The sequence below is a fragment of the Carcharhinus amblyrhynchos genome, chromosome 2, assembly GCF_965287045.1.
Source record: "Carcharhinus amblyrhynchos chromosome 2, sCarAmb.v2.hapA, whole genome shotgun sequence".
NCBI lineage: Eukaryota > Metazoa > Chordata > Chondrichthyes > Carcharhiniformes > Carcharhinidae > Carcharhinus > Carcharhinus amblyrhynchos.
In genome coordinates this window covers 74,055,083-74,076,887 of record NC_137325.1, presented here as the reverse complement: position 1 = coordinate 74,076,887, position 21,805 = coordinate 74,055,083, and the positions used below count along the sequence as shown (strand labels likewise).

The 21,805-nt window shown below is 39.4% G+C and overlaps 1 protein-coding gene across 1 annotated transcript in view; it reads right to left on the bottom strand.

The window, feature by feature from the left end:
- Positions 1–5,358: 5,358 nt before the first annotated feature.
- The window catches only part of vwde (von Willebrand factor D and EGF domains), a 247,121-nt gene continuing 230,674 nt past the window's right edge, over positions 5,359–21,805 (bottom strand). Inside the window, exons 28-32 of the mRNA XM_080216599.1 lie at positions 20,731–20,826; positions 12,739–12,834; positions 12,398–12,493; positions 8,541–8,638; positions 5,359–5,839 (exon numbers count right to left, since the gene is read on the bottom strand). Of these exons, the coding sequence (XP_080072725.1) occupies positions 5,819–5,839; positions 8,541–8,638; positions 12,398–12,493; positions 12,739–12,834; positions 20,731–20,826 (407 nt within the window). The 3' untranslated portion in view covers positions 5,359–5,818. The remainder of the gene's footprint in view (positions 5,840–8,540; positions 8,639–12,397; positions 12,494–12,738; positions 12,835–20,730; positions 20,827–21,805) is intronic.

Genomic DNA, 21,805 nt, shown 5'->3' with positions numbered 1-21,805 from the left:
TGTACACAAGAGCTGTGTTACATAAAGTTTACTTAATCGGGACTTTTGTACATTATGGTGAGGTTTGCAGTCTGTTTCACTTTGTGTTCAAGGATGGGGTGCTTTAAGATACATAAAACAATAGTTCATAAAAACCATTACAGTTTATTTACAGCTTCATGTATATCTCAGTGACACAAGCGTTCACATCCTTGGACTGTGGGAAGAAATCGGAGACCCAGAGGAAATACAAACATACATGGAGAGAATGTGCAAACAGCACACAGAGAGCACCCCAGGCCAGATTCAAACCTGGGTGCTAACCACTGTACCACCCATAGGTTGGATTCCTTCTCTCCAGATTTCTCTTACTTAGGCATGGATATTGCATCGTAGTTACATCAGCATCAGTTGCTTCTGATGTTAACCTTTTATTCCATAACTTCCCCCCTGCCCCTTAGTCTTTATCCCCTCTATACACATCTTCCTACATCTCCCCACAAAGTCTCAGACGTCATAGTGTTAATCTCAGATTCCTTGACCAATCTTCCTGATCTTGTTCTGATGTAATTCTTAGGTTCAGGACATATTGCGCTAAATGGGTGGTTGTAGAGCTTTGTCTTCTGATACAATGCCAGTTGACGTCCTAACTAAATAGGAAGATTGCAGAATAGAACCTTGTCTCAAAAGACCTTAACTTGTATTTTTTTTTCAAAAGTAGAGGAAGAGAGTCACAGTACCATTAATTAGTTTTAACAACAAGAAAACAAAATAAACATGATAAATGGATTATAACACAGTACTTCCTTACTCCTCCTTTAGCTTAACCAATACACATAGGTTTTAACAGCATAGATGACAAGTTTGAAGCTACAATGCTCTCATTAACACCCCAAGTTAGCATTTGCAGATTTCTGCTCAGAATTCCCCCCAGATGATTGTCATTTGAATGTTTCCAAACTCCACTCTCAAAATACACTTTAAAATCTCTTATAGTGATACATTCCAAACCCCAATCCATTTGACCAGAGCTTATGCTCTATTTCTAGCAGCAAGTCCATGTCAGCATTTTGGATCAATCCCTGACTGTGTTTTCTGACATGACTGGGCTTTTGAAGGGCCACAATTATGTTAATATTCATGACCCAGATTCTTATTAAAATTACTTCAAATGTTTCAGTGAATGTACAGATGAGTAGGGTGCTGCTTGTTAAGTTGGCAAATTTTTCACCCACTGATGCCATTGGTTGATTCTGATTTTATTCGAATTAAGGCCACATAGATTCTAGTTGGGCCACTAGTAATTGGGACCGTGACCATTCCCGAACACCACTTTGTCTTCGTTATTCACATACATACTCTTCAATCTTGTATCAATACCATTCAACGGGCTACAAAAAGATCTAAACATATCTTATTAAAAAGGCTTAAGCAATTTATGTCAAACCTGGTCTAACTGACTTGCTTTGTGCAAAAGCACCTACAGTGACCACATTCACTGACTGCTGTATCTCCCAACATGGAAGTGCAAAATGTAATGGAAAATACAATACTGTTCAGCAGTTCCTGCATCAGTAATTAAATGGTGCAATACCATTTCCAACTGAAATATTTATGGTTTCATCCTGTTTTCCTTCCCAGAGCTAATTTGGAGTGAGCACCCTTATTGTGTATGTACGTTTACCGGTATCAGTGGGACAGATGACCAGTTCTTACTGGCCACTCTCACACTTTCACAGATGCCTGGCACGCTATTTACTTGACCAATACACTTTGAATAGTGTTTCTCATTCCATCTCGTAACAATGAGCACAAATTCCAAAGCCAAGAGAAAACACCTGTGTCTAGTTATTTGGCAGTGCCTCCCACCCCATTTGGTTCCACCTTCCTTAGAGACAATGTGGTAAACTGGAAAGGTTCTGAATTTAAGTTTTTAAAAAGCACTTTCATTCTCACGTTACAGACAAGCCAATAGCTGAGATGAAAGAGTGTAAATTGTAATTTTGAATAGGTGCCATCAAGATCTAGGTACACAAGATTCATTATTGCTAACAATCTGTCTATTATTGGCACACACTGAAGGGATTCCTTAGCCGGAGCAGATGTTCTCTTTGTCAGCTTTAATTAAGTGGCCAAAAGGAGCTGAAGCTACAAATTTTTAACATTGGGTTTCAAAGCTGCCCCAGTCAATCACTTCAAATTTACCTGAATAGCAGCTATGGGCCAAGACGTCCTTAGTTGCAATAATCTCAATGTTGGTCCACTTGTACAGTGGTGCAATTTCCTTCCCTGAAGAGTGCTTCGATTCAGTGAATCTGATTTAAATTTAGTTCAGTGCCCAACTTCCTCTATATAGAGCGTTACAAGGCGAGGGTTATGCCAGAGGTTAAAGAACACTTGTCACTTGGATATTTGCACTTGACCTGGATTGACCACCCAATGTTTCTGATGGCTCAGATCAATCATAATATTGGCCAGTCTGAGTGCATGATTGTTTGAAGCTGTACTACAACCAGGTCAAAACTGGGCTGAAGAACGTTCCTGATTTTTAAACAGACAATTCATTCAGTGTAACACAGCACAATTAACTTTATTTCTGGAAGATCCTAACATTGGACATCTATTTGAGACATTTTTCACACCGGTAGAATTACAACCACTTTTTAATTAAAGTTATAAAAAGCCACAGAGACCGGATCTGAGCAATACCACCCAAATTGTGTTGGACATCCGATAATATATCACAAAACTGGAGACTTCGCCAACAGCAGCACCATCCCCCTCCCCCCTCCTTCCACCCGGTCTTCCACTTTACAAGCTCATATGTCCAGCTCTTTACCTGGGGAGGCGTTGAGAGCTTGCAAGGCTCTGAACGAAGTCATCTCAATGGCTTTGGATCAGTGTCCTCCTGCTCTGAATGGACTTGACCAATCAGAACCTGATGGTGCTCTGCATTGTTACTGATCCCCTATTGGTGGGGCCGTTGTCTAGGCACAGTGTGCTCCATTGCAAGCCTGCCTCTGTTAATGGCCTTAAGGGAAGGAAGTCTGCCATCCTTACCTGGTCTGGCCTATGTGACTTCAGCTGACAGCAATGTAACTTGACTCTTAAATGCCCTCTGGAATGGCTTAGTAAGCCACTCAGGTAATTAGGAATGGGCAATAAATATTGCCGAGGTAGCGATACCCACATCCCATGAATGAAATAAAAACTGCACCTTCTACCCCCACCTCATTTTGTGTATGAACTATTAGAAAATTCTTCACTAAACCACCTAACAAGATTTCACCTTTCAGTCATCATGTTAACTCTGGTAGTTGATTTATTCAGCCACTGCTTCTCCACCATTGATGCTTCTATCCCAAGTAAATTCCTTACTCTCCCACCCTAGACAATCTTCCGACTGTGACTGTCAGCCAATGGGGTAATAGCAATACTCTACACCATAAGCTGCTAAGTGAATAGTTTTCTTTCAAAAAATGCTAGAATGGAATTTTGCTAACCATTACTACAACGGAAATATTTGCAGAGATCCATAGGTTCTAACTGATATTTAAATATACATACAAAATCTATGCCTCAGGTTTCATTTGTTTATTCCGAATGTACAGGATTTACAACTCAGTACCTAAAAACACACATCAAATACTTCATTACATGAAAACCTTAATGTTCACACATCAGATTTATATGTACAATGTTTAATATTTCAAAGAAAAAGGAATCAAAAACTAAAGTTATTGTGGTATTAATAAGGCAATACAGTTTAGTGTGTTATATACACAAATGTATTGTGCAACAGCTTTTAATTTTCAGTATTTTTATGCCAATTTCAATAATTTAGTTGGCACAAAAATCAGAAATCTTAGAGGGCATGGGTCATCGTTGACAGTATACTATGGCTATTATTGTTTTACCTATAGAAGTAAGTTTAAAACAGTAAACAATTTTACTAAACTGCCTAATTTAGATTATTAAGCCTATATAAAATATTCACCTTAAAATAGAATCTTGAACAAAAAGTTTATAAACAACAATTTTAACTTAATATACATTGAAAAAAAATGTAAATATTGTACAGGACAATATCGTAACATGCAGTTGATGGAGCATAGCAACATGTGCATGAATCTTGTGACTTTATGTGAATATTGTTAATTAGCACGTTGAAGCTAGGCCTAGCATTTAATGACAAAAACATTTGGGATCATGTTAATTATTTCCCATATTACCTTTTCCAATATGTATCACAATACAAGTTCATACTCACAGGTAACAAAAACTACTATCCACTTGCTAAAAATTTAAAACTTTATTCTGTAACTTGTGTGGAAATGCCATACAAAAATGTAATATAGTTATGCAAGTATGGTTATTCTTCCATTACTTTTAAATTCTTGGAATCATGTAAAGGGATAAACAAAATTTGTGTCTCCTCCACGCCATAATCTTTGATATGCTGATTAGATTGGTAAATATTCAAGAATAATCAAAAATGATAATGATATGGAACTGGCTTAATTAATTGCGTAGATCATCATTGGTCTTTGTCAAATCTGCAAAAGAGGATAAGAGGAATGGTGGTGGAATTGCATCACGCCTATAGGAATCGACTGTATCTGGATTATAAAATGCCCACTTAATATGCATAGCTGTGTTTCTGACAGGTTTCGGTAACTCAATTTAAAAATGTGTCCATATTAATTCAAATCAATCCATATATATTAACTGATAATTACACGTCTTGAAGAATGCAGGATTTGAAGTGTCTTATATTTCATGATCAAAAATTATATTTGGGAATATCAGAGGATGCGAGTTTAATATATCTGCAAGCAGACATTTCTCTGTTCACTATCTTAATAGCAGCATTAACTGATTTAAGATCAATGGACTAATGCTTCTGTTACAAATATTGACAGAGGAATGTTGTATGGTATTTTAAATGTTCATTCACTGACATCAGTGAGAGGAATTCTAAGTCTTAATTTCATTTTAATCTTCTGGTCCATTATGCCAAGTAACAGTTCTTCAAGTGTACTTGCTTGTGCTCTAATTCAACAGACACGCATGCACACACACGCACACTTATTTCCACTCCTTAGGGATGCTGAAGGTAATTGTGTCATGTGGCTGAGAACTTCTAACGGAGCACAAGTGAGGGACAGAATCAGAGAAGTTCTTCATCAGTTTTACACCACAGGGCAAATCCACCTGACATTTTTGTTTGCTCACGTGGAGACTGGGAACACACTTAATAGATTTTTTGCTTTAAATTTAACCTTAACATAACTGCAGGTCATACAGATCTAATGAGGATCAGGAACTGAATTAGAAATAATGCAATAAAAATAATTTTTTTTAGAACAATTCAGTGACCTGCTACACCTTACAGTAGCCAAATCAGAATTGAAGTCAAAAGTTCCACGGTAGGTGGGCATGATGTAAATGTTCGAGAAAATTGAATGATTTCCTGTGTGTCCTACAACCATTAGTGATGATACAATTAGCCCTTAGCATTCCATTATGAGGTAGTAAAACTACAGGAAGAAGTGGTATGAGCAGTAATTACATTTTGCTTTACAGTACCCCACAATACTCTGTCAAACTGTAAACACACCACTCAAGAACATCTGAAGAGCACTAGTTTTTAATACTGAGTTGTAAGTGTCTGTGCATTGTTCGGATCAAACCTTTGGTTTCAATCTTTTATCTTAACACAGTCCATCCTTTGATGTTTGCAGTCCTTATAATTGAGCAAAGCCACTTCCATTTCTCACAACCAATTTCAGCATTATGTTCTTTATTGCTGGCAGGGATATTAGACACTCATGCCAAGCTAACCCAGTCTCACTGGTACCTGGGAAAAAAAGAACAATTAATACAGCTGCATGCTCTGGGAATGATCAGATTTTGCTCAGTTGTCGTCATGACAGAGATTTATTTGCATTGGTGTTAATTGGAAAAGTCTGTTACAAATTGTGCATTGTGTGCTAGTCACATAATTTTTGTATTAAGGGCAATAGTCCAAAGAAGTACTTGTTCAACAGCTGTTGAAGTTTTTTAAAATATAATTGAGCAACAGAAACTGGAAGATTCCACTTTTGATTCCTAAACAATGTCGAATTAGCTGATCTCAGCTGGAGCAGACAGGGAAAAACAGAATATCAACAGCAATAACTTGTGTTTAAAAAGCAGTTTTACTGTAGACTAACATTTTTAGGACTTACAGAGTCAGCCAGAGAAAGATTGCCAAGTCATAAAAGGTGATACTATGGCCTAAATTCTTCTGTATCCCAATCAAACATGATTCTCATGACACTGGCGGACATGCTTGAGAACCAAACTAAACTTTTCTTTGGATTCATCAGAATATATTAGGCTATGTGTTATGGCTGTCACTTAAAAACACTGACACTGCTTGTCCATCAAAACTCACCAACTCCTCAATGCAAGGTTATGAGGCTTTAAGGAAGTTCTTCTTACAGGAGGAGATGTGGAGAATTGAAGAATGATTAGATAAGGAGTTCTGGAATTTAACATTTAATCAACTCATGGCATGAGGACGAGTGATGGGACCAACTGAATAGTAGATGCAAAAGGAACCAATCTGAGGTCCTTATCTGCTTTAAGAAGATGATCGTCATCCCTGATCATCCCCAAAGAAAAGCCAGGTAGCGTGCCTTAATGACTATCATCCAGTGGCTCTAACATCCAACATAATGAAGTGCTTCCAAAGGTTATTTATGGCATAAATCCATTCCGGCCTCCCAGATTGCCTGGATCCACTACAGTTTGCCTATTGCTACAACAGGCCCACAGCAGATACCATCTCCCTGTCCCTACACTCAACCCATGAACACCTGGATAACAAAGATACCTGTGTCAGGCTCTTATTAATTGACTACAAATCAGCCTTCAACACCATTATTCCTACGAATACAACTCCAAACAGAGGGCTCAGTTCCTCCCTCTGCGACTGGATCCTAGACTTCCTAACCCACAGACCACAATCAGTCACAATAGGCAACAACACTTCCATGATCATCCTCAACACTGGTGCCCCACACAACTGTGTCCTCAGCCCATTGCTGTACGTTTTATACACCTATGACTGTGTCAAATTCCCCCTCCAACTCAATTTTCAAGTTTGCTGATGACATCACTGTAATGGATCAGATCTCAAATAATGATGAGACAGAGTACAGGAAAGAGGTAGAGAATCTGATGATCTGGTGTGACAACAATAATCTCTCTTTCAATGTCAACAAAATGAAGGAGCTTGTCATCGACTTCAGGAAGCGTAGTGGAGGACACACCTTTGTCTGCATCAATAGAGATGAAGTGGAAATAGTCGAGAGCTTCAAGTTTCCAGCTGTCCAGATCACAAGTAATCTGTCTAGGTCCTCCATGCTGACACTAGAGTTAAGAAAGCCCAATAGCACCTCTACTTTCTCAAGAGGCTAAGGAAATTTGGCATGTCCACAATGACTCTCACCAACTTTTATAGATGCTCCATAGAAAGCATTCTTTCTGGTTGTGTCACAGCTTGATATACCTCCTGCTCTGTCCAAGGCCACAATAAACTACAAAAGGTCACGCAGAAAGCCCAATCCATCACACAAATCAGCCTCCCATCCACTGAATCTGCCTGCACTTCTTGCTGCTTCAGAAAAGCAGGCAACATAATCAATGATCCCATGCATCCTGGACATAATCTCTTCCACCTTCTTCCATCAGGAAAAAGATACAGAAGTCTGAGGTCACGTACCAACCGACGCAAGGACAGCTTCTTCCCCGCTGCCATCAGACTTTTGAATGGACCTACCTCATGTTAATTTGATCTTTACACCCTAACTATGAAAGTTACACTACGTTCTGCACTCTCTCCTTTCTATCTCTATTTACGGTACGCTTTGTTTGTACTCATGCCCGAAACAATACTTTTCACTGTATAATCTGTCTACAGATTAGTAATCTATACATGTGACAATAATAAATCAAATCAAACCAGGATGGAGAAACACAGGACTCTCAGTGGGTTGTAGACTGATTAGAAAATATGGGATAGTGGGATGGAGGGCAAGGGAGGAGGCCAGGAAGTGAAATGAGTATCAAGATGGAAATTTAATTTTGATATTTGGGGAATGGAGTCTAATGCAATGGTTAAGCAAGATGTGGTGAGAGATAAGATGTGAGCAGCAGAGTTTAGGATTATTTGAGTTCTGCAGAGGGTGGAAAATGGAAGGTCAACGGAAGGTTGGAATGGTCACATCTGGAATTGACAAAGGCACGAATGAAGGTTTCAGCAGCAAGTGGAATGAGGCTGAGGTAGTGACAGGCGATGCTATGAAGGCAGGAGTTTGTGAGGGAGAAGATATGGGATCAGAATTTTAGCTGCAGGTTAAATAGCACACTGGGTGCAAACAGTCTAGTTTTACCAAAGAAAGTGGATACTATATTCAGCTATTAACAAGCCCAGATTGTAAAATGTATTGTAAGGGGGTTACTTTGCTTTCCAGTATGTATAATAATTATATTCTAAAAAGAGTTCTTCTCACCTTCTTGCCACAAATGAATCCAGAATATCCTGGACGACAGGAGCACACATTTGGAAGAATACATTTGCCTCCGTAAAGGCATTTTTGCTGGCAAACAGCTTTGGAACATAATAAAGAACATATTGATATAGCATAACCATATAAATAATACAACTTTCATACGAAGTGATGGCACTTTACTAATAAATCATCGTTTTCTCCCCATTTCCCAAAGGTACTGATGTATGTTGGGCTATTGAAATTGGAGTTTCCAAGGGAAGGACAGGTGAAATTCCTAAAATTTTAACAAAAACTATATTTGCTAAATGAGAAACTCTGTGTTATACTCATGCAAATTATTTTGCTAAAACTATTGACAGGAAGATTTTTGCCACATTATTCAATCAGACTTCATGTGGACCATTTATCTTTTCATCCATCTATGGTACTATAATTCACTTACAGCTAAACTGATCCCAACTGCATTATCATCACATACAATTTCCACCGTATCTTTGATTATTGTACAAAACTCCAGAGAAATGGCACATAAGGTCATTTCCTCAAAAATCCAGTATTTTCAGTGATCTAACAAAGTTGTGATGAAAAGTTAGGAAAAGTTTATGAAAAATTCTACCTCCATATATATTTGTTTTTTTTAAAAAAAGTATTAAATCTGTAAATTGTGGATTTTTTTTATATGCTATTGTTTCAAAATTGTGACTGGACAAATTATTAGACAGCCAGCTCTATGAAGCAGCAGTCTGTATTCATTTACATGTAGGAACTTTAAAGATTTTGAATGAGCAATGATGAAGTATGCATTGAGGTGTCAAAATCAGGATGATGTGTGAATTGGGAGGGGAACTTGGAACTGAGCGTGTTGACATGCACCTATTACCCTCATCTTTCTAGCTGGGGATATCGTGGGTTTGGCAGATGCTGCCAAGGAAGCTGTGTCAAGTTACTGAAGTGCATCGTGTAGAGAGTACAGGTTGTAAACACAGCATGATGGTGATGGAAAAGGTAGATGTTTAGGCTAGTAAATGAATTATCGATTGAATGGACTGCTTTGTCTTGAGTGTTATTATCTGAATTGAAGTTGCAGCTGCTCCCATATAGACAACTGGAGACTAATCCATCATGCTCCCTGACTTGTGCCTTGTAGATGGTGGAGAAGCTTTGGAAAGTCAGAATCGAGCCACTCACCAGAATAATGAGCCCTTGACCTGGTACTGAATGGCATTTATATAGCTGGTCTCATGGAGCTTTTAGAGAACAGTGGTGTGTAGAATGCTTCTGGTTGGGAATACTCAAATGGTAAATGACATGCAACCACAGAAATTTGCCCTCACTGTATTCTCTCACCAGAATTCTCCACCCTCAGGTTAGTACCAGGAGGGAGAGGGTCATGATCAGACAGTACTTCTTGCTTATGGAGGAGGGTGGGGGAGAAGATTCCCAGTGTCTGTGGAGAGGACCCTGGTGTCTGTGGAGGTTTCCCCATGTTCATGGAGAAGGGTTCCCCATGTCGTGGGAAGGGTCCCTTTCGTCCATGGGGGGAGAGGTTCCTTGTGTCTGTGAGGAGGGGAGTGGAATGTGTGTGTGGAGGGGCCCTATGTCGATGGGGGATCTTTTTTTATTTTAAATTGTGGCACCCTTTAAAAAGGTGCACTAACCTCATGAAGGCTGAGGTTCCTGGCAGGGCAGAGTCAGTGTGATTTGGGACCTGGCTCCAGCATTGTTTTCAAACTGTCAAAAAAATATAGTGGGAAAAGCTGGTAGTTGAGCCAGCAGGCTACACTGTTTTTCCTGCCTGACTTGACACTTAGAGGGCAGACTTCTATCATTTTTTAACTGTGTTTATGAAGGTCACAACCATCGTCCATTTTTATGTTGCAACTTATTTCAGGCAGCCATGTGGAAACGAGCACATATTTATCAGTTAACTCATGCACTTTTCAGACTGTTGAATAAATTCAATTTGACATTATTGCAAGCCAGCAATGAGGTAAGGACATTAGGTTTATGGACTTTGTGACTTGACAAAGTCAAGGTTTGAAGATGTTCCTTTGTGAACTCTAACCCACTTCACCTTCCTTAGCATAAAATAGACTCCATAAACATAGAGATCGTGTGACAACCTGCAAGGAATCCTGAAATTCTTGTGAGATTAGAAATTGTTATGATGCATTTGTCCTTTGGCCTTCTATAAGCTCTTCATGGAAGGAATGTGTCCCTATGGGTGGCCTGTGAGTAATTATTGTACCCATATATAATGACCCCATCAGGGTTTGCATGACCTGAAAAGGGCTTTAAAATGTAACAGATAACTCAGGACAATTTGGTATGCACCAGCTCTTGTGTTCTACCTTGAGGGAGCCTATTGCATATAACTGAGCCATATGAAAAAGCCTGGTTGCAGATAACTCTGAGGGGATAGCTCTAATTGTTTTAAAGGCAGAAGTACTTGTAGTAGATGGAGAAGTGCAACATCTGACACTGATGTGACATAAGCAACTGCTAGAATGTGCATCAGAACGCAATTAATCAATGATTTTTCAATGCAATAACCATACCTGAACAACACAATATATATCAGACCTCTTTCCCATAAGACCATATCAATGATAAATAACTCATAGAATAAATCAGCTTGAAATTTCATGTAAGACTGCAATCACTGTAAATAACAAAGCAACAGATGCTACACCTTCGCTTTTAATACAACAAACTCGTGGTGAACCACTTATCGACTGATTCTTCACACTATATATCCCAATAATTAAACATGTCTTTATTTTTCTTCATCTAGCAGTTCTCCTATGGGGAACCTGAAGGTCAGTATCTCTGATTCTGATTAGCTATATTAGACAGATGGAGCAGTTTGCTCTTGGGATGGAGCCTTTGTTGACTGCGTATTTGAAATTTCTGCCTGTGCAACCTTGAGTTGCCTTTAATATGAGCCTGAAGTGATGTGTGAAAGTGATACAATAAGTGATACAAGGGGTGAGAATAAGAGAATTCTGGCAGAACAACTTGTGGTAGGATAATGCTCCAGGGATTCATGGGTAGGCTTCCTCACTGTCCACTCTGCGATGACAAATCCAACGAAAAATCTCTCTTGTTGCTCTGCCTGCTTCTCCCCTCATCATCCTTCTCATTACGCTGTCCATTGTTTTATCAACAGAAACAGAGGTTAAGGATAACACCTTTAGGTTAAGAAGGTAGGAAAGTGTGTGGGTGTTTTTAATGTGTGTTATTTAACAGTGATGTTATGGCAGCTGTGTAGGTGTGAATCCATTACGCACATGCTGTCACTGTCACTGATCTGGCTATCTCTCCTAGTTAAAGCACAGTGCCCTCCCATTGTCTTCTCTTCACAAGAATTTTACTCTTTGAAGTGAGGAATGTAATCTCAGATTATTTGTCATTCACAGCCATTGTGCATATTTTTTTCTCTGAAACAAGACTGCGAATTAGGTGAAGGTTAGTAATGGAAAGATGGTCATTGATAACATTGGATAGTTGGTGCAAGAGCTGTGGTGATACAGGTTGAGTATCCTTTATCTGAAATCCATGGGGCCAACTGATTTTGGATTTCAGATAATTTTTGTTTCAGATACTGCATGTAAACTTAAATTACAATAGCCTAAATTACAATAGGCTAGCTACTGTTTAAACTAAATAAAATGGCTAGAAAAGTTGTTGAATTTAATTGTAAGGAGAACAAAAAAAAGGAAGAGCTGGAATAACTGCATTTGTTTGTCAAATTTTCAGCACCATCCAATGTATTTGACACATGTTCGGACTTGCAAGCACCCTCAGAAATTTTAAAAGTAGAAATGGTACAAGCAACTGCCTTGAAAATGGCTTACGTATTTGACACTGCAGTCCTTCCCATCCAGGCACACAATGACAAGTACTGGGACCTATGCATTCTCCTCCATTCTTGCACTTCTGTAGACAGACAGCTAAATTGACATAACATGAGAAGATATTCATTACTGCATCTTCAATTTATTTGAATTTTAATAGATTTAAAAAATAGAAATGCATCATTTGAAGAATACCTTGTTTGTAGTTCAAAATAACTTTGATAAAAGCACAACATTTAAAGTTGCAGAAGTTTGTAAAATGGAGGCCTTTAGAAGCCCTCTATCTACCAGTAAAATTGGCATGAACGCACATTTTGAACTCCATTAAAATTCTGACTTACGTATGTTACATCTTTTCCCCCTCCATCCTGACACGCAAGAGCAGACATTAGGACCCACACATTTTCCTCCATTCATGCACATTGGCTCACAGACACCTTTAAAGTAAAGAATTCTGTCAGGAAAAACAATATACACTTATAGTCCATTCACCAACTGAAATAATGGGTTGGATTTTTCACCTGTTTCCACCAGTGGCACAGAGCTGAATAAAGATAACAGGACTTTAGAGACACTTAGGGGAGGAGAAAAAATGTTAAAGGTAAAGGTATATTTGAATTTGTGAAACATTCACAATTTTGTTTCTGTTCCCACAGCTAGAGGTGCTCAAGATAGACTTTCATCTGTTCCTACAATGAGGTTTCTCTGGGAACAGGTCACTCATCTGTTGGCAGAGGGGTGCCACTCTGTATCAAGCATGGCAGACCAAGTATTTTTCTGCCAGTGGCAGGTTGGAAGGATTTTACAGATTGATACACAAACTCTGCTGGCTACATTATGAACACACCCTCCCTGGTCAAGTCGTGAGATGGGACTCGATCCTGGAACTTCCAGCTCAGAGCAGATTTTCCCATTGCTTCACAAGACTTCCTTAAATGTTCATAATAAGATAGATAAATTAACAGTACATGCAAGAAATTGATGGTTTGATCTAATAGCCATAATGGAAATGTGGAACCAGGTTTTCAAGTTGCTGTGGAGGCAGAATTGGAAGATACAGGCAGAAAAATTGCCATGGGAGAGCAGTGTGTTAATTTGCTGGCATCTTCCTGATTCTGGGCCATTTTCAAGAAAGCTAGATTGGAAGTGATTTGGCTGCCCAAGCAATCACAGACAGCGCACTTAAGATAATTATCTAGATTAGTATCTCAAGGAACTAACTAGGTAATATGTTATTTTGGACTAAGTGCTGTTTAATGAGAGAAGATTAATTAATAAGCTTGAAGTAAAGGAGCTTCTGTGGCAGAGTGATCATAATATTTTATATTAAGTTTGAGATCCATTTAGTTACATCTGAAACTAAAGTCTTAAATCTAAACAAAGCAAATTTGAAAATTAGATTAAAAAAAATGGTCGATTAGCAATGGGAAAACCTAAAGAATGAATTAATAACTTATAATGAATATATATTGCCTTAAGGAATAAAAACTCCATGGGAAATTTGCAATAACTGAATAAGAGAAATTAAAGGTAGTGTTAAATGTTGTCAAAAAAGTTAAAAGTCTGACGACTGAGCAAATTTTAAAATTCAGCAAAAAATGAAGAAATTGATTAAAAAAGGATATCAGAAAAAACTGGTTAGAAATATAAAAACAGCTCATAAGAGCTTCTGTAAATGTGTAAAAAAGATGAGATTTGTGAGAAGAGAGTAGGGAGAGTAAATGGGTCCCTTCAAAGCAGAGACAGAAGAAATTATAATATGGAATATATAATGGGCCAGCTACTTTGGGGGAATTCTAAGAAAAAATTTTTATTTAGGTGAGGGGAGCGGTTAACGTCTTCAAAATTAGAAGCTGCACCCAAAGTCCCCCTCCAATCACCCACTTTCAACTTTAACTGAGGCAGAAAGGTGAGCAGACAACTGATCTGCCCTAAGTAGATGGGTTGGCACTTTAAATATGATAATCAGGCTACCAGCCTTATTGCTGTTCAATTTTTCATCCTTAATTCTGATGAGTCAAGTTTCCTCAGCCCAGCAGCTACGTCCAGACAAGGGTTTGCTCTATCTAATAGATTATTGCCTTTACACCTACCTGTTGGATCCATTGGGCTGCTCAAAGATTGACAACCATCCCCACCCCTGAGGACTCTTATCCTCCATTTTACAACATTTCTGATTATCCTCATCTCTGATTGTCCAACACAAAGGCCTCTGATTATTCCCCCAGGTATCTGACTCCTCCCATTCTCCTCTAACCCAATGAACCAGGCAACTAAAAATCCAGGCCATTGTCTTTGTTTTCTTTTATTAGACAGAAAAGATATTCCAGAGCTAGTGGAGAACCAAGGGTATAAAGATATTAGGACTAGTAAAAAAAAGTACACAAAAAAAACTAATGCTGATGAACCTTCTGTGCCTGATGGCCTACCTCCTCATACTTAAAAGAGACAGTTACAGAAATGGCAAATGCATTATAGGGATCAAGGGATATAGGGTGGGGAGCAGAGGGGGTGGTGGATCAAGATATTGAATTTGATCGGCCATGATCAAAATGGCAAAGCAGGCTCAAAAGGTCTACTCCAGTTTCTAATTTCCATGTTTGACCTTTTGAATTTTCTAGACTCTAAGAAAATCTCCTTTGGATTGGAAGGTAGCAAAAATAGTAAAGGAATAACAGTGAACTATATGTCAGTCAGCATGATTTCAGTTGTAGGGGGAAGGTCCGAATGTATTATTAGGGATTTAGTAATAAGGCACTTAGAAAATCAGAATATGACAATATGATTATGGCAACATCAACAGGGTTTTATGAAAGGAAAATGATTTTTCCTGCCCTCGGTCAGCTTTGTCACCAGGATGTCAGATGGTGTTGGCAGGAATGTCACACTGCTGTGTTCAACAAACTCAAGCATCTGCTCTCAGCCCCTCCAGTGCTACAATACTTTGCTATTTGAGCACCTGTACTTTAATTAGCAGATGCCTCCTAATACGGGCTCAAATCAGCCTTTATCCAGAACGGCAGATCAGTGGGCTTTGCATCAAGGGCTCTCACTAACACTGAAAGTCGTTATGCACAGATTGAGAAGGAACTCTTTCCCCTAGTCTTTGCATGTCAGAAATTTGATGACTTCATGTATGGCTGCCCTGTCAATATTGAAACTGATCATCAGCTGCTCATAACTATTCTCAAAAAGCCTCTTCATATTGCATCCTCGTCTGCAGCATATGATACTCAAGCAACAATGTTATGGCCTCAGTGATCTTTAAGTGTGATAAGAAGCTACATCTTACTGATGCCCACTCCAAGGCTTATCTACCCACCCCGACCAGCCAGATTGTGAGGAGGACATTGATGTCATGACAATTCAAGTATTGTCATCCTGTAAAATGACAAACTGAAAGACGCCCTAGTTGCGGATCGCACATGTAGGCAGCTCCATAACGTCCTTATGAAAGGAGTTTCTCCAAGAGTTCCCCACCTCCTATGCCATGAAGGAAGTGTAAACTGTGTAAGATGGAGTGATACTGCATAACCAGGGCTTTATCATCCCTACTTCTCTGCAGGGGTACTACGCCCAGTCACTCCATCAAAGGAATCCAGGGTGGAAGCAACAAAGTGTAGGGCAAAGGAAACTATGTACTGGACCTCAATGTATGTGGACACAGAAAAGGAAATGTCCACCTCTCAAATAAAAGAGCTGCTGCATGTACACCACTGCCTGTCCTTGTCTGCACAGAAAGTTCTGTCATCAAGGCCCTTCTGAAATCCAAAGTGGAAATAACTGAGGATGGAGCCCCCATGAAACAACAACAAAGAGGAAAACGGTAGCATGATTGCAATGCCTGCAGACTCTGCATTCTAGAACCGGGCTAAACACGTGGTCATGACACACTGGCAGTGGTCCACAGACATGCTTCTCTCAACCAGTGATGTGGTTGCCTCAGATGATGCTCTCTACATCAGGAACTGGCGTCCCTTATTACAAGTATGTATTACAATACCTCCAACTGTGTTAAACACACAAAGTCTACAATCTGTGTCCCCTGCGCTGATGGAAATGAAGACCCTTTTAGACACCAATGCAACAGGCCCTACAACCACTGTGCATACCTCAAAAATATCTGAATTTTGAAGAACGCAAGACAATCCCATTGAACATACACAATTCTTAGGGCAAGACAGATGCATCCTCCAGCTGGAGAGCAGATAAGTAAGGGTATTAAAATGAAGGATTGGCTGTTTAGAATCACAGTGCCGGAGAAGGCCATTTGGCCCATCTAGTCTACACCAACAACAATCCCAACCAGGCCCTATCGCTATAATTCCTCATATTTACCCTGCAAATCCTCGTAACACTAATGTTCAATTTAGGCTAGCCAATCAACCTTGGAAACCAGAGCACCCAGAGGAAATCCATGCGGACATGGGGAGAATGTGCCAACACACAGTCACCCCTGGCCAGAATTAAACCTAGGTCCCTGTGCTGAGGCAGCAGTGCTAACCACTATGCCACCTTACCACCGCATTCCAGATTTATTAACTGAATTTAAATTCCACTAGTTCCAAGGTGGGATTTGAACCCAGTTCTCCAGACCATTGGCCTCTGGATTAGTAAGACAGTGACATGACCACTACACCACTGTCTCCCATCTAGGACTGAGATGAGGAGGAATTTCTCCAGTCAAAGGGTTTGAACCTGGAGAATTCACTACCCGGAGAGTTGTTTGAGAGTTCCTGTTGGGGATATCCAAGTCAGAGATCAGTAGATAATACCTTAAGGGTATCAGGGGATATGGAGAAAGTGTGCTAAGTTGTAGTTGAGTTGGAAGATCAGCCCTGACTTTATTGACTGGCAGGTTGAATAGTTCACCCCAGCTCTTATTTCTTATGGTCTTACCTATCCTGATTTGAAGGGTCCTGAAAAAGGGTCATAAAGCTTGCTAACTTACGTGCAGTAATTGTGAAAAGTACAATGGAGCTTAAAACACATTTGTTACGTGACAAGTGCAAATATTAACTCATTTATCCTCTTTAAAACATGAATAACCTTTTTAGCCAGATGCTTCCTGATACACTTTCACAGCTAAAAAGTGCTATACAAGTGTATCAACAAAGCTCTTTTGATGAATGTTTTTATTAACAAATTAACAATTCTGAGTTATATAGTCTGCCTCATTCTTCATCCTTTTATTTCTGTCTCTGATATATATTTTCTATTTAACACAGGATTATCTCATTAAGCCTTAAGGCTCAATTAGCAACAAGGTTCCACACAAGGGAATTGAACAAAGTTCCACGTATGTACAATGTTTGCAATTACACTAATCACTGTGCTTAATCAAAAACATTGCATTTCTGAGCTCAGCCTAACACAATTGAAATCTGTTATTGAGCAAACCATGTCAGGTGACAATCAGGCCATAGATGTGTAACTGCCAACATCATTTGCAATTAATTCCGATACTTACCTTGAATTTAGAGTGGGAGGTCAGAGTTTGGGAGCTATAGTTCCTGAAGCACTTGGGACATATACATGTGTGTTTGTTGAGAAAGGGAGAAATATGCACAGTCTGTCCATTTTTACTTTTGAAGGCTGTGCACACTGAAGGAAAAGAAAAGTGAAACAGTGTGAAACTACAGGCCAGATGACTTGGAGCACCATTGCAGAATAGGTAGCCCAGAGAGGTGGACAGGGAGAAAGTGCCAAGCAAAGTTGGAGATCCCAAGCCAGGAAACGGGGGCAGAAACAGGTCCCAGAAGGAGGTCTGAGATAAGAGACAAGAATACAGATCAGAAACAGATCCTGATAAGTGACGTTGAGAGAAAGGAGCAGAGCAATAGACTACAAATTGAAGAATGAGAGCTGCAGGAAGCAAACTTGAAGCAAAGTGGCCGGAGAGAAGCCTTGAAGATTCAAGGAGGCAGCTGAAAGTTGGTGACTCCATCCAATGGACTGTAAAGTCAAAGGTATGCATTGGAGCAACTGCATTCTGGTTGGCATGGCCCAAGATCTGAAGTTGTGCTTGGAGGGTGAAGTTGAGTGTATTCAGAGATCCTGAAGAAAGGAATCTCAGAATGCAAGACTGAACCTTAGCAAGTGAATCCTGTTTCAAGCCATCTGAGTGGGAATGACTTTTGCAGAGATTTTGAAAAGTTGTTCTTCAAACTTGGGGAATGGAAAGGTTTGTGCAGAAGACGAGGGAGTGGAATTTTACCAGAAAATGATAGAATTTTGACTCCAGCAAGAAAGTTGGCATGTTTCTCTCTAGGGAAACACTTTTTTTCTCCAAATCTTACAGTGATCTGTGGAGAAAAAAAAGCAGAGGGGATGGGTCTCATTACATCATCAAAGCCTAGTAGCACTGTGATCGGGACGCCCTGTTTAAAGAGTGTTTTGAGTAAACAAAAATGTAATCTCCTCTCCACCACACCACAGAGGTCTGAGGGGCTCCTCCCACCCTAGCGATCAGAGCCAGTATTCATCACCACCTCCTTTGTGTGATCAAAGCTAGCATTCATCCCAAGTGATCAGAGATGGCATCTGTCCCTTCCCTCCCATGATCAGAGCTGGCATCTCTCTCCCCACCCCCCCATTCCTCCAAGAGTCAATGCTGCACTCCACCCCACCCAAACTGCCATTGCCCTACTTCCCCTGAACATCAGTCCCTTTCTCCAAACCTCCGCCAACATCCTGCTCCCCTGAATACTGGATCTCTTTCCCCTCAACCCCCTGCCGAAATAGCCATCATCTTCATTCCCAGCTCCCATATCTTCCCCCTGCCAACCGCTCCCCCCCCCGCCCACCATAATAACAAATAAATTATTCCCTCCCTTCCCCTTTGAGGCTCCCACTGGGATCTCTGCCACGCCAAGTCCCTCTCCCCCAGGGGTTATACCAACCCAAACATTATGCCCCTGGGGGTGGTATCTCCACAATAGGTTCACATCTGGGCAAACATGTTGTAAACTGCGCCGACATGGTATCGACAAGATTTGAAAATATGCTTCGGGCTCAATATAAGACGAGGGGGGTGTTTAATGACATGTTAATGTTTCAAATGTTTTGAAATCAGGTCCACATCTGCTATGGACGTGATCTTGATTACGTTGCTGGCGAGGGGTGGTGAAAATCAGAAGTTGTGATCTCACCGGAGAGATTCGCGACTTTTTTGCCAAGAGTTTTGCCAAATTTTGAGCCCCCGCTGCCATTCCTCCGGAGGGCAAGTGTGGGCTCAAGATCACCCCCACAGTTTCAATGAGACCAGTAGACTCTCAGTGCGACAAGTGTCTGGATGGGTAGCTGAGAAATCCACAGAATCTGCTTTGGATGCATATGTCATGTACTTTTAAGTTTAGTATATCTGACCACAATTTGCCTGTCAATTCATATGCACTGCATACATACCCTGAATATTACATCATAACCTCTCCAAATTTGTATGCGTCAGTAAAGATATAGCTGTGGTGAAAGAATAATGGATATTTGAATAATTTTCTTGTATTCGCATTTAGATATTTCCTTTGGAGTCTCATATAATTTAGTTCATTTTTCTTGTTTAATAAATGTTTTATTCTTTGTGTCAATAGTTCATCAGTGGGCTCCTGTGAATTCTTTCAGTATCATACCTTTGTAAAAATAAATAAGAGCTGGGATCTATAAAGCCATGTTTCATTCTGGGATCTAACTTGTCCAGTTGTAAATTAACTAGAATCATGACACATTACACAAAATTGAGAACTTATCCCTGGCATCCTGGATGATCAAAGCAAACAAGATTTTCTAAATTCTTTATGATGTTTCTGGTGACATAACAGATGTTGCCTGATTGCACACTTTTGGATATAAAGTTCTGCTTTGTCTTCTTCCTCCCTTTGTACCTGTAAGGCAGCAATTTTGCTACAATAGAGTTTCACAGCTATCAGGTACTGTCTTAACATACCTTCTGATACTGTTCATGTGAGTGAGTGTCACATCACAAAAACAAGTGTTAGACAACTAGTCTAACCCAGCTGGCAAATGGGATGAAAAATGAATACAGAAAAATACCTGGACAAAATACAGTATTCAAATAAAGTTGAAGTGAAAAGGTTTGTTGGGAAATTATGCAGAAAAAGCATAGCAGAAGGTTTATTATAATTCAGATTTTTTTAATTTCAGAGTTTTTTTTTGAGAAACCTTAACTGTTCTTCATCCCAGACATTTTCTTTTTGAACTCGCAAACAGATTTGTTTTAAATGTATGAAAGTGTTTGTTGCGCTCCTTGGTACTATCATGCTGTTGTTTTAATGAATGGGCAATTGTATGGATTTGCACTTTAACGTGGCTCTTACTTTTCTGACATCTTTTTCCTGTGTAGCCATCTGGACAAGAACAGACGTTATTTCTCATACAGTGACCACCATTCTTGCAAGGAGGACTGCAAATTGCTAAAAAAGAAAGTAAAGTGGTTTAAACACTGTGTATTGAAGCAAATCAAATAATTATCTAAAGCATTTACAGTACTCCTGAATACGGACACAGCATTAATAACGAATGGTGTGAGGAGATTTCTGTCTTACCCCTACTGCAGAATTAATCAATAGCTCTGACTTCCTTAATTTAGAATAAATATATTTTTTAGTGAAAATACTAGAGGAAGGTTTTTTGAATGTCCTTTATTAAATTATCCCATTTGTGTTTCATCAAAGTTTATTATTTACAAAAATTCATTGATTTGGGTGCTATTGGGATTTTCTTTAGCTCGATAAACTGTGACCATTTAGTCCACCATAAATGTATAGAATCATTGGCTAAAATTCATCTTTTCGTACTAATCGTTCAATGTTCTTGGAGTGGTGCTAGCTCCCTCACCATAACTACTGCCTCTAATTTCTTCCAGAAATTATAGAAGTTACAACACAGAAGAGATAATTATGTCCATTTTGTGTGATAGTGCTTGCTCTTTGAATTATTTTCTGACCTGCCATGATGGGCACCACTGGAGTATAACCCACTGTAAATTCACAGCCAGCATGAAACTGGTTTCTGGCCCTCCTGCCATATTCTCCCAAACTGTCCTCCATCGAAACAAATGGTAGGAACTTGGGAGAACTTCACCCTTAGTGCTTGTAATCTCGTCCATTCACTTGATGTTGAATAAACATCATCCTTCATTCTTCCTCTTAGCCCTGTTAATTTCTCAGTTTTGTTTATCAATTTCCTGATATATTACTAGATCTTTTTTCATTATACAACTCTTCTTTAAAAGACAAATTTTGTGGAAGTTTCATTATTTTTTTGTGAAGGCCTAGTTTTCATATTACTCCTTTCTCAGTCTGAAATTATTTGACTTTTAGCTCTTTTTAAACTATCCCTGCTCATCTTTTTATAAGGCAAGGTTAGATAAATTTTTGAACAGTAAAGAAA